This window comes from Dendropsophus ebraccatus, chromosome 2 (assembly GCF_027789765.1).
Source record: "Dendropsophus ebraccatus isolate aDenEbr1 chromosome 2, aDenEbr1.pat, whole genome shotgun sequence".
In the NCBI taxonomy this organism is placed as follows: domain Eukaryota; kingdom Metazoa; phylum Chordata; class Amphibia; order Anura; family Hylidae; genus Dendropsophus; species Dendropsophus ebraccatus.
This window is the reverse complement of record NC_091455.1, coordinates 48,361,658-48,374,668: the sequence shown is the minus strand read 5'-3', so window position 1 is coordinate 48,374,668 and position 13,011 is coordinate 48,361,658. Positions and strand designations below refer to the sequence as shown.

The 13,011-nt window shown below is 47.7% G+C and overlaps 1 protein-coding gene and 1 pseudogene across 1 annotated transcript; one reads left to right on the top strand and one right to left on the bottom strand.

Moving 5' to 3' along the window:
* Positions 1-3,968: 3,968 nt before the first annotated feature.
* On the bottom strand, positions 3,969-4,085 carry LOC138785072 (5S ribosomal RNA; annotated as a pseudogene).
* Positions 4,086-9,175: 5,090 nt separating this feature from the next.
* Positions 9,176-9,583, top strand: LOC138784128 (protein LDOC1-like). Its single transcript, XM_069959642.1, has one exon. It carries the CDS (start codon positions 9,176-9,178, stop codon positions 9,581-9,583), a length of 408 nt encoding a protein of 135 aa, XP_069815743.1.
* Positions 9,584-13,011: the final 3,428 nt, after the last annotated feature.

The window sequence follows — 13,011 nt, the reverse complement described above, 5'->3', positions numbered from 1 at the left end:
TTGTAGTTCTACCGCAGACACACAGGATCATGCTGGGAGTTGTGGCTCTACCTCAGCCACACAGGTGAATGCTGGGAGTTGTAGTTCTACCAAATCCATACAGGAGCATGATGGGAGCTGTAGTTCTACCACAGCCACACAGGAGCATGCTAGGAGCTGTAGTATTACCACAGACACACAGGAGCATGCTGGGAGTTGTTGTACCTCTGCCACACAGGTGCATGCTGGGAGGAGTTCTACCACAGCCATACAGGAGCATGATGGGAGCTGTAGTTCTACCACATCCACACAGGAGCATGCTGGGAGCTGTAGTATTGCCTCAGCCACACATGAGCACTAACTTGCACACACACTCCATTAGTACACACACACACACACAGATACATACATATACTCACCCACAAAGCAGTAGCAGTGGAGGATGACACTGTCTCTGCACTTCTCCCCTCTCCTAATTGGCTCCGGATGTCATATGACATTGGTCAGAAGCTTTTCTTCAGCTCCGGAGCCAAGCAGAAGAGAGGAGCATGCCGATGCGAGGCTGGAGCCTTCAGCAGCTGCGGGGCAGAGCGGGGAAGGGATGCTGCCGCGGGTGCCACGTCACTGAAGGGCAGGATTTACCCCGCTCAGCCAGTCAGTGACTGCAGTGTTGTCCTGCCTGATCCGTCAGCCAGGTCCTGACGCTGCAGGGGGGATCTGCAGACTGTCAGCGGGATCCAGGAGCGGGTATATATACACTCTTTATTATGTTCCATAAATTCCCAGATGTAAAGGATTTTTTACCACCCCGCCAGACTACTCCTTTAAATGATTATGTGATACATTCTCGTTTACTTGACTATGGTACCACTATTTTAGACCAAAAGAAAAGGTCCCATTTTGTAATCTCACGATAAAACTTCAAAAAACAAGCATACATAGTGAATAACATGGCCTCTTCTGTTATATAACATCACTCATCAAAAGATCTCCTCCTATATGGGATCAATGGTATTTTTATCCCATTAGTTATTTTGCTGTTCTCTCCACTTCGCCTGCTGCTTGATCATCTTTGGAAGGTCAGAAACTTGATCCTGATATCTTCACGAGAATCTATATCTAGTTAAAAAAGAAGCCACCTTATGTTTAAAGAACTGAATAGAATTGATATAAATTCTTATTTAGTCCTTTTGAGCTCAGAGAAGGCTGAACACATTATACTTAATACCACGGATAAAAATCCTTGCGAGGATGAATAAAGGATTGATTGCAGATGCATTTATTTTGTAAGTGGCTTACTTTTATTGAATACCTCCTACCTAACAACATTGATTTCAAAATTGGAGGTGCTCATGGGTTCTGTCCGTCGTGCTTGGAGTTGAATGCCTTAAACATACAGTACTCTATATAGTGTAGTGAACTTGAGGGGTAGCCTATAGGTCCAAGCCTCCTATGCAGAATGTGCTCATACGCTGGCTGATCGCATTATGTGGCGGCAATATAATTATCGGCCACATGTTTAGTGGTATAAACCATCAGATCAAGATTGGTTTTATGCCACCTTGCATCCTCTGGTCCTGTGTGGGAAGATTCCCCCTATTAGGGGGCATGATAGTGATGGCATAATCAATTACATAATCGACTGCATCACTAATTATATCACTGATGACATCCTCGATTACATAGTTGATGACATCAACATCACTGATTATATTACCAATGACATTATGTATGACATCACTGATGACATCCTCAATGACATCACTGATGACTTCACTACTGATTAAATCATCAATGACAACATCACTGATGACAGTAACAGTGACATCCTCGATGAGCTCATCGCTCACATCATCAACAAGATCAATTGTGTCACTGATGACATCATCGGTCATATCACTGATCACAATCGAGGAGATCATTGATGACCTCACCAATAACATAATGACATCACTGATGACATTAAAGGGGTTGTCCGGAATTTTTCAATAAACTAGCATTGCACTGACCTCTGTGGGTGTTGTACATTAGAACGCTTATTGTGTTCTCGGGCTCAGTCACATGACCACTCTGCCTGTGTTTTCTTTACTTCCTGAGATGTCAGTAGAGATGAGCGCACCTTGAGCATGCTCGAGTCCATCCGAACCCGAACTTTCGGCATTTGATTAGCGGTGGCTGCTGGATAAAGCCCTAAGGCTATGTGGAAAACATGGATATAGTCATTGGCTGTATCCATGTTTTCCAGACAACCTTAGAGCTTTATCCAAGTTCAGCAGCCCCCGCTAATCAAATGCCGAACGTTCGGGTTCGGATGGACTCGAACCCGGTTCGCTCATCTATAGATGTCAGGTTTTCTTTCTGTATCCTGCTCCTGCCAGTAAGGGAACAGTCAGTAATTGGGTGGGGTTATGCATCCAAACTGATTTAAGTGGGGGTGGAGTGAAAGGCTTGCAGAGCTGTGAGGTCACTGCTCACCCCTGTGACCTGGAAGTTCTTTATGTAAACAAACACAAATCCAAAAAGCATGAACAGAGGATGCTCAGGGGTACAGAGGCGAAAAAAGGTTAGAGAAAACTACTAAGGGAAAGGGACAGATTACAAATTCCCTTTTTCAATATAAAATGTAGGACAACCTCTTTAACTATGACATCACTGATTACATAATCAATGATATTACTATTGACATAATTGATGACCTCACTGCATCACTGGTTACATCATTGACAACATAATCAACTGATGACAGTAACAATTACATCACTAATGACATCATTGACAAGATCAGCAATGACATCACTGTAGATACCAATGATATCACTGATGACATAATCAACAAGATCATTAATACCTCATTGATGAAATAATCAATGACATCACAGATTACCTCACCATTGACAATAGCATCAACATCACTGTTGATGTCATCGATGACCCCTAAAAAGATATAATCTACAAGATTGTGACATAATCAATGACATCGTCAATGACATCACTTACGTTATCATTGATGACATTAACAATGACATTATGGATGACATCTTTATTGACATAATTGATGACATCACTGATGACATAATGATATCAGTAATGATCTAGTCGAAGACATCACTGATGGGATAATCAATGACATCACTGATGTCATCAACAATGACATCATCGGTGACCTCACCATTGACATCTGTGACTCCGTGGCCGAAGAAAGCCACCTCCCTGCACATTGCAGGCCCGCAGACTGCAGAGCTGGTCGGGTGGTAGCGCCCCCCACCCCTCTTCCATAAGGCAAAGCAGCCCATGCCAGCAGGGATGCGACGGGGCACAGACAGATGCGCTCCTTCCCTTTACCTAGGAGTCTTCCCGAGCCTGGAGCTAGGCTAAGAGCTCTCAAGCTGTAGATCCCAGCACCTCTCTGGCCCCATTGGGGAGGGCGGGGTCCTAAAGGCAGCTCTTTCCACCCAGGGAAAACCTGCCACATCACTGACTCCAACCCCCTTCCCCCCACTCCCAGTAGGTGCCTGTCTTTTAAAGGGTTGGGTGCAGGGCTTCCACAGGCTCAGAAGTAACTCAGGGTGTGCAGGAAAGAGCCGTCCGGGCCCGCAACACGGGAGGTTGCAAGGTTTCCAGGAGTCTATTCAAGGAAGAAGTTGAGATGCTTTTGCTGGTGACCGCAATCTGCTTTTCGGCCGGCTTCTCCTTTCTAGGGCGCCTGGCCTGCCAAAATCTTCGATCTACCCACACTGCCTTTAACACTTTCATTTACACACCTCAGGCTACAGGGCCAAAGAGCTCATTTGGCCGGACGGATGGACAAGGGGCCCACACAGGAAGGCTCGGAGTGCCGCTGCCACCAGCAGCAGGGCTCCGGCCCACTGGCCTTTTTTTGGGGACATTTGGCTTGTAGCTCTGGCATGCTTTCATGCTGACATCCAAAATAGAGCCCTAACCAATGCTTTCTGGGCAGGGGAAGACGGCAAGACTTGAAGGCCGAAAATGGTCTACAGCACTCGGTATTCCTGAGAGGTCTTCCATCCCAGTACTGTCCAAGCCCAATCCTGCTTAGCTTCCAAGATCAGACAAGATTGGGCATGCCCAGGATGGTCACTAATGAACTAATAATAATCAATAATCAACTGCATCACTGATGACTTCATCACAGACATTAACAATTACAATATCAACTACATTATCATCCGCCGTCCGCCCAAAGAATGAGCGGGTTCATTCTTCGAGCAAACGGTGGAATATGGCAAACCATAGAATGAAACCTATGGTAGCAGCGGGGATGCGTGCAGCTGCCAGAGTCCATGAGCGTGTGCGATCTGCGGAATCTGCAACGGGTGTTCCGTTGGGATTCCATAGTGTGCACATACCGTAACTATGACCTCACCAAAGACATAACTGATGACATCATTAAAGAGATCATCTATGACACCACTGCTGACATAATCACATGGACTATTGATTACATTATCTACTATATCACTGATGATGTCACAGTACAATAGTGATGTCACAGTACATAAATAATATTGACATAATAGTATACGGACAATAAACAGCCCACATCACAATGCATGAAAAATAAATAGTGACAAAAAATACAGACTCTCCTCACTCTCCTCTTTACATGGACCAACAGACCCTTACTTCAATGCATATAAAACACACAGTAGCGGGATTGACATAGCTGCCAGTCCCAGTGTCCTAAGTGAGACCATAAACGTAGAGAAAAGTAGGTAACAGCATCCAACAAGCGATATTGTAATTAAAAAAACTTCTGTTTATTCCAGCATGGCAACTTAACATAAACAGCCGTTTTTTTCATTTAAATCAGCTATGCAGAGAAACACTATCTATCTAGGTTGGCCACTAAGAAGAAATCGGTGCAACGCTACAGACCTTTATAAAACATTTTTTTTTTTTTAAACGCTGCCAGTCCGGGTGCTAGAGATGCAAAGGCAAGTCCATACATATACACAGGTGTAGAGAAAAACAAATCCAGCACTCACCGATCTTCAGGATATGGCTAATGCTTTATTCCGTGCAGGACATGCCCCCTCAGGCAACAGCTGTTCCACCCTTCTTCTGGCCTACCACATCTCCTAGAAGTTCGTATTAAGCATCTACTACTCTTTTAGTAAAGTAATATTATTTTCTTGTTTCTGACCTTTTCCTAACTAATCTCAGATTAGGTCCCTTTGTTCTTGTGTTTAGTTTTTTTTATTAAAACACTTCCCTGCTGAACGTTATTTTGTCCTTTAACATATATAAAGGTTTCGATCATGTACCCCCCATCCTTTCCCTTCTTTCCTCCAGACTACACAGATTTAGATCTCAACATCTTTCCTGATATATTTTATTCCTCACACCCTCAACCATTTTTGTGGTCCGTCTCTAGACTCTGTTTTATTTTAACATTATCTTTATGTAGGTGAGGTCTCCAGAACTGGACACAGTATTCCAGATGTGGTCTCACTAGAGCTCTATACAGCGGGATCACAATCTCCTACTTATATCTGGTTGAACTGGAGACTTTAAAGTGACTCTGTACCCACAATCTGTCCCCCCCAAACCACTTGTACCTTCCGATAGCTGCTTTTAATCCTAGATCTGTCCTGGGGTCCGTTCGGCAGGGGATGCAGTTATTGTCCTAAAAACAACTTTTAATCCTACAGCGCTGTGTCTAACGGCCGGGGCTTACATTTGTATATGCATTAGGCTGGCACCACCTCTATGTCCTTCCTCCCCACCCTCCTCATTGTTAGGAATGATCCAGGAACATTTACTGCTGTTTGAGCTTTGCACAGATGTATTAACGATCCAGCCCATGTTCATTATACACACAGGTGGGGAATAGGAAGCAATCTGCCTGGAGCATTCCTAATGATGTGGAGGGCGGGGAGGAAGGACAGAGAGGGTGTGCCAGCCTAATGCATATACAAATGTAAGCCCCGGCCGTTAGACACAGAGCTGCCGGATTAAAAATTGTTTTTATGACAATAACTGCATCACCTGCCGAACGGCATCACCTGCCCCAGGACAGATCTTGGATTAAAAGCAGCTATCTGATGGTACAAGTGGTTTGGGGGGTCAGATTGTGGGTACAGAGTCGCTTTAAGAGCTAAAAAATAAAATGCTCTCAAACCTAGCTCACCAAGTCTCCCTGAGTATTTTGAGCCGTTTCCTGTCTTTCTAGCTGCTGCCATGCCTTAGTTACAAGTTCTTCTAAAAGCTGATCTATATCCAAGATAGAAAACTACATTTCCCATCATGCATCTCCCTGATTGGTCTGTTTGTGTACTCGCCCCCTTAGCTTTCGTTCCTGCCCACTACTGTCGTTACTATTGCTCAGTAATTTTCACTGATTTTGCATCATATCACCCCAATATGTATTCCATTTTAGCTGATGATGTAGCAGAGCTGTCACGCGCATTGGTGTAGTAGAGCTGATGCTCGCATGGTGTAGCTATGTGGTGCATAACGGCATATGTTTACCGGGGGTGGGAATGTTATGTAGGTTTAGATCTCTGCTTGATGACTTTGAATGAAAACATTCTAGTTACATCCAGACTCTAAGAACATCCATAACACTTACAATATACAGAGCTGCAACACAAAGACAGGTACATATATCTGCATTCACTGACAGCAAGCAGATACAGAACTATAACTTTTCATATTACAGAAACCTAGGCTCAGGGACACATGTAAGTATGGAAGCAGCACAGGTGGGTTGGGTTACCAAGTCAATAGGCAGCTAACTTGGCCCTCAGAGAGATCACATGTCCTGTGTCTACAAAAGGAGGGGGGAAGAGGGAGCTGAGCGTGGTCAGATTGGACATAGAGAAAATGATTTTAGATGTCTGGAGTAGTAAGTATGAGGGGAAAAAAACTGTGAAAGGGTGCAAGAAACTGTAGGTTATACATGTATATTAGACATAGGGTGGTATTGGGAAGGGGGATTGTTTAGAACAGTCATGTCAAACTCTGGCCCGCAGTGCCATTATTTTTGGCCCGCTGAGCTTTTCCATTGCTGTATTAAATCTGGCCCACCTGACGTTGCAGCAGATTATAATATGTGTGGTCCGGACAGCCGCTCGGACTGGCTACTATATAAGAGACTATTTGGAGGGCTGGCTACTTTATAAGACACTATTGGGGAGGGCTGGCTACTATATGGGACACTATTGGGGATGGCTGGCTTCTACATAAGAGATTATTGGGGAGAGCTGGCTATTATATAAAACTATGGGGAAGGGACTATTTTAGGGACTGGCTTTTATATAAGAGACTATTGGGGAGGGCTGGCTACTATATAAGAGACTATTTTAGGGACTGACTTCTATATAAGACACTATTGAAGAGGGCTGGCTACAATATAAGAGACTATTTGGAGGGCTGGCTACTATATTGAGCACTATTGGAAGGGCTGGCTACTATGTGGGGCTCTAATAGTAGGCCTGGCTAGTATGTGGGGCACTATTTGCGGTGGCTACTACATGGGGCACAATTATGGGATTACCTACTGCTTGAGGGATATAATGGGTAACTACCATGTGGGGAAAATTACTTTAGGATAGGCAGTGCCAGGAACGCCGCACGCTGCTCTGACAGTGCCAGAAAGACTGCATGCAATCTTCATAAAATATTAAGGTTGGCCAGTGACTTTCTACAATTTTTTAAATATGGCCCACTGTGTATTCGAGTTTGACACCCCTGGTTTAGAATATTGTTTTTGTTACCCAGATAACCCCTTTAACCCCCTCAGGACCGCGCAAACTTTCGTTTAAAAGGCCGTAGCACTTCCTTTTTTTTACCTACAGGCCCACACAAACCCTTATTTTATGCGCTACTAATTGTACTTTGCAATGACAGACTTAATTTTTCCATAAAATATGCTGCAAAACCGGAAAAAAATATCTGCGCAGTGAAATTGTGCTTACACTGTTTGTCCTATGGTAAAACTGACATGTTATCTATGTTCCTCAAGTCAGTACGATTACAATGATATGTAACTTGTGTAACTTTTATTTTTATATATATTTTTTTAAAGATCTGGATGCTCCTTAAAATTGTTCTATGACCAGGCTTATAACGCTTTTATCTTTTGGTCTATAAGGCTTTCTGAGGCCCGGCCGGGTAAGTTATTTATTTATTTTTTTTGAGGGTTTTAGAAAATGTTTTTTTTTTTAATTACAATATTGTGCATTTCAGAAATGTTCAAAATGACAAAGCCATATTACACATAATTTATGTTTACAAAGTTTCCCAACATCATATATCCCGGGTAAGTTAAAAGGATCGCCCCTCCGCGATCACATCACGGGGGGGGGGGGGGATGGGGGGGACACCAGGGATGGGGAATAAATAGCAATTTATCAGCCATGACAGCTGTATCTAAATGACTTATTAGGGGGCACGGCGATCGGACCGTGCCCGGTAATAGCCGTGGTCCCGGGCTGTTAATAGAACCCAGGATTGCGGCGGTCCAGAGCGGGTCGCGTGACCCCAGCTCTGAACTCCCCTACCCGACCGAGGACATACAGTTACTTGGTCGTGAAAGGGTTAAGGCACCCCTTCCCTGTATCCTGCAGCCGCCGGTGCCCACGTGCAGGGACCCGGCGCTGCTCCTAGTTCGGCCCCTGGGAGCGCCTCACCTCGCCCCGCTCCTGTCACTCGCTGTGCCGGCCGGCGCATGCGTCCCCGCCTCCTAGGGCGCGCGTGCGCCGGCTGTCTCAGATTTAAAGGGCCAGTCCGCCCCTAATTGGTATGTTCACATAATGACTTCCTATAAATCCCAGCATGCCCTGTCCCTCGTGTTGGAGCCTCCACATGCTTCCCATAGCGTCTTGGCCCAGCTCCCTGTTGTTCCTGTCCGCTGCCCTTGACCTTTGTTCCTGACCGTTACCCTTGCCCGTGATTCCTATCCATTGTCTCTGCCACCTGCGGTTACGCCTAAGACCACCGTCTGCACAGTCACCTGCCTACTACTCCTGCTACACCTTGCCCGCCGTCACTAGCAATCCAAACCAGGGGTAGCGACCTGGGGGTCGCCTGCTGCAGCAAGCCCATCCCGCCTTACGGCGGGCTCTGGTGAAAACCGGCGGCCCCTTAGACTCCGCTCCCTGGTGCGGTTTATGCCATCGCTGGTGACAGTACAGAGGATCCACTACCCCAGTCGTGACAGTAGGCTCCAACCATGGATCCCGGCGAGGTGCCAGATATCTTTGACATCGCTAGAGGGGTCGCCCAGCAGATCCAGCAACAGTCGCAGCAGATCCAACAACTGACTGCCGCCTTACAGCAGCGTGCTACAGTTCAACGCTCGCCTCCAACTGTATCACCTCCTGCACCCTCTCCGAACCTTCGACTGGTGCTCCCAAGTAAATACGGTGGAGACCTCAAGATGTGCAGAGGATTCCTAACCCAGTGCACCATGCATATCGAACTCCTAAGCAACCAGTTCTCCACCGAGCGCTCTAAAGTGGCATTTATCATCAGTCTCCTGGAGGGTAGGGCCCGGGCCTGGGCTACACCGCTGTGGGATCGAGATGATCCGGTTGTTGCCAACCTCCAGACCTTACTGGTCGAATTTCGCTGTCTTTGAAGAGCCAGCCCGTGCCTCATCGACAGAGACTGCTCTCCTCAACCTCGTACAGGGGAGTTCCTCCGTTGGCAAGTATGCCATCCAATTCCGCATGCTGGCAGCAGAACTAGATTGGAATGAGGCCGCTCTGATAGCCACCTTCAAGAAGGGCCTGTCCAGTCGGGTGAAAGACGTGCTGTCCGCCCGAGATCTTCCGACCTCCTTGAATGACCTCATCCTATTGGCTACCAGGGTCGATATCCGGTTCTCTGAGAAAGAGGAGGAGGTTCGGCAAGAACGGCGACTAAGCCTACCTTGTCGCCATCTCCGGCTGGCACCGGTCTTCCAGAATCCTGTCACCCCTGCATCCCAGCCGACATCGGAGGAACCCATGCAGGTGGAACGAGCACATCTGACTCCCGATGAGAGAACTCTCCTCTACTGCGGTGGCTCTGATCACTTCCGGCTGAGCTGTCCCCAACGTCCTCAGCGTCCGGGAAACGCTCGCACCTAGGTCCGGTGGGAGAGGCCTCCCTAGGTGTGAATGCCACCTCTCCAAGGTTATCTATGCCAGTCTCCATTTAGGCACCCTCTGGGCAGAGTCACCAGTCCACTGCTTTCCTCGACTCTGGGTCTGCAGGCAGTTTTATTGCAGCTACGCTGGTCCAAAGATGGCAGTTACCAGTGACCCGGCTTGCAAGATCCCTGACTATCTTCCCGGCGAGACTCTGACTGATGTCGTGCACTTTCAGACTGCATCACTAACGCTCCGATGGGCGCTTTGCATCAGAAGATCTCCCTCTACGTTCTGCCCCGTTCTTCCTCTGCCATCCTGTTGGGACTAACTTGGCTGCAACTACATTCCCCTAAGCTAGACTGGAGAACCAGGGAGATTCTAAGTTGGGGTCTGGACTGTTCAAACCAGTGTCTGAAGTCCCCTCGGCTCAAGTGTCCTGTGACATCACCTGACCCCGTCAAGCCTCTATCAGGCCTACTGGCAGAATACCAAGACTTGGCTGACGTCTTTTCTGCCAAGGAGGCTGACTCTCTACCTCCTCACCGGACATATGATTGTCCCATTGACCTCCTTCCCGGGACTTTTCTTCCTCGTGGTCGTGTGTACCCTCTCTCCGTTCCTGAGACTGAGGCGATGTCCTCCTATATCCGGGAGAATTTGCTGAAGGGCTTCATCCCTAAATCCATGTCCCCTGCCGGCGCAGGATTCTTCTTCGTGCAGAAGAAGGACGGTTCTCTCCGCCCTTGCTTAGATTATCGGGGCCTTAATAACGTGACTGTGAAGAACCTATATCCTCTTCCGCTCATCCCCGAATTGTTCGATCGTCTCCGCGGAGCCCGGGTCTTCACCAAGATGGATCTCAGGGGAGCATATAATCTCATCAGAATCCGTGGGGGGGATGAATGGAAGACCGCCTTTAACACCAGAGATGAGCACTACGAATATCTGGTCATGCCATTCGGCCTCTGCAATGCCCCGGCGGTCTTCCAGGAATTCGTCAAAGATATATTTTGTGACCTTCTTTACGTCTGTGTCATCGTCTATCTTGACGACATTCTGGTCTTCTCCCCGATCTGCAGACCCACGTAACACAAGTACGTCAGGTTCTATGACGATTACAGGCCAATCGTCTGTATGCCAAGCTGGAGAAGTGCATCTCCCATCAGCACAGCCTTCCCTTCCTTGGGTACATTGTCTCCGACCGAGGTCTACAGATGGATCCAGCCAAGCTCTCAGCACTTCTTCAGTGGCCACGCCCTGTGGGACTCAGAGCAATCCAACGCTTCCTAGGATTTGCCAACTACTATAGGCAGTTCATCCCACATTTCTCTACTCTGGTCGCACCCATCGTGGCTCTCCCTAAGAAAAAGGCGGATCCTAGGCATTGGTTGCCCGAGGCTAAGCAAGCCTTCATAAGTTTAAAGTCAGCCTTCGCTTCTGTACCTGCTCTAGTCCGCCCAGATGCCACCAAGCCGTTTTCTGTAGAGGTCGACACATCTTCGGTGGGTGCTGGAGCCATTCTTTCACAAAAGGACACTTCAGGCAAGACCAGAACCTGTGGGTTCTTCTCAAAGACCTTCTCTCCTGCTGAGAGGAACTACACTATTGGTGACAGAGAGCTTTTGGCGATTAAGTTGGCCCTGGAGGAGTGGCGTCATCTCCTGGAGGGAGCTAGGCATCCGGTTAACATCTTCACGGACCACAAGAACCTTCTTTACCTCCAATCGGCCCAACGCCTCAATCCTCGGCAGGCCAGGTGGTAGCTCTTCTTCTCACGCTTCAACTTCGTCATTCATTTTCGTCCGGCTGAAAAGAACATGAAAGCCGACGCCCTATCCCGAGCACTTGATGTCATGGGGCAAGAGGAGTCTCCTCGCCACATCATACCTCCTGATCGACTTATGCCAGTCGCCACCTCGGCTCTTCAGAGAATGCCCCCCAGTAAGACCTATGTACGCCCTGCACTTCGGAGAAGGATTTTGAAGTGGGGACATTCCTCTTTGGTGGCCGTGCATCCTGGAGCCCAAAAGACCGGGCAACTGATCTCCCGCCACTACTGGTGGCCCAGCCTATTTCAAGATGTCAAGGACTTTGTGGCTTCCTGTACCATCTGTGCCAAGAACAAGTCCTCCCGTCTAAGACCTGCCGGCCTACTACAGCCCTTGCCAGTTCCAGACCGTCCCTGGTGCCACATAGGCATGGACTTTGTCACAGACTTGCCCCCATCTGCGGGAAATACAGTCCCGCACAATTTGGGTGGTTACTGACCGCTTCTCCAAAATGTCTCACTTTGTGGCTCTGGCTAGACTACCATCCGCCCCTCGTCTGGCCCAGTTGTTTTTTCAGCATATCTTTCGCTTACATGGTCTTCCTCTTCATATCGTGTCAGACAGAGGCTCACAATTCGTCTCCAGGTTCTGGCGTGCTCTCTGTTCACAACTTCAAGTGAAGCTGGACTTCTCCTCAGCCTATCATCCCCAGACCAACGGGCAAGTGGAGAGGGTCAATCAGGTCCTGGGCAATTATATACGACACTTCGTCTCTGCTCACCAGGACAACTGGTCCAATCTGCTTCCATGGGCGGAGTTTTCATACAAACATCTGGATTCGAGTTCCACAGGCAAGTCACTCTTCTATGTAGTCAATGGTCGTCACCCTCGTCCTCCTCTGCCTCTCTCTTCGTCCTCCGAGGTTCCAGCCGTCGAAGAACTGGTGTCAGACCTTCAGTCCATCTGGGGACAGACTCGACAGTCTTTGCTCAAGGCATCCGACCGCATGAAGGTCCAGGCGGATAATAGGAAAAGACCTGCTACAAACTTTCTCCCTGGTGACAAAGTTTGGGTTCTGGCCAAATATGTCCGACTTAAGATTCCCAGTTACAAGTTGGGTCCTCGATTCCTCGGACCTTTTTCAGTGCTAAAACGCATCAACC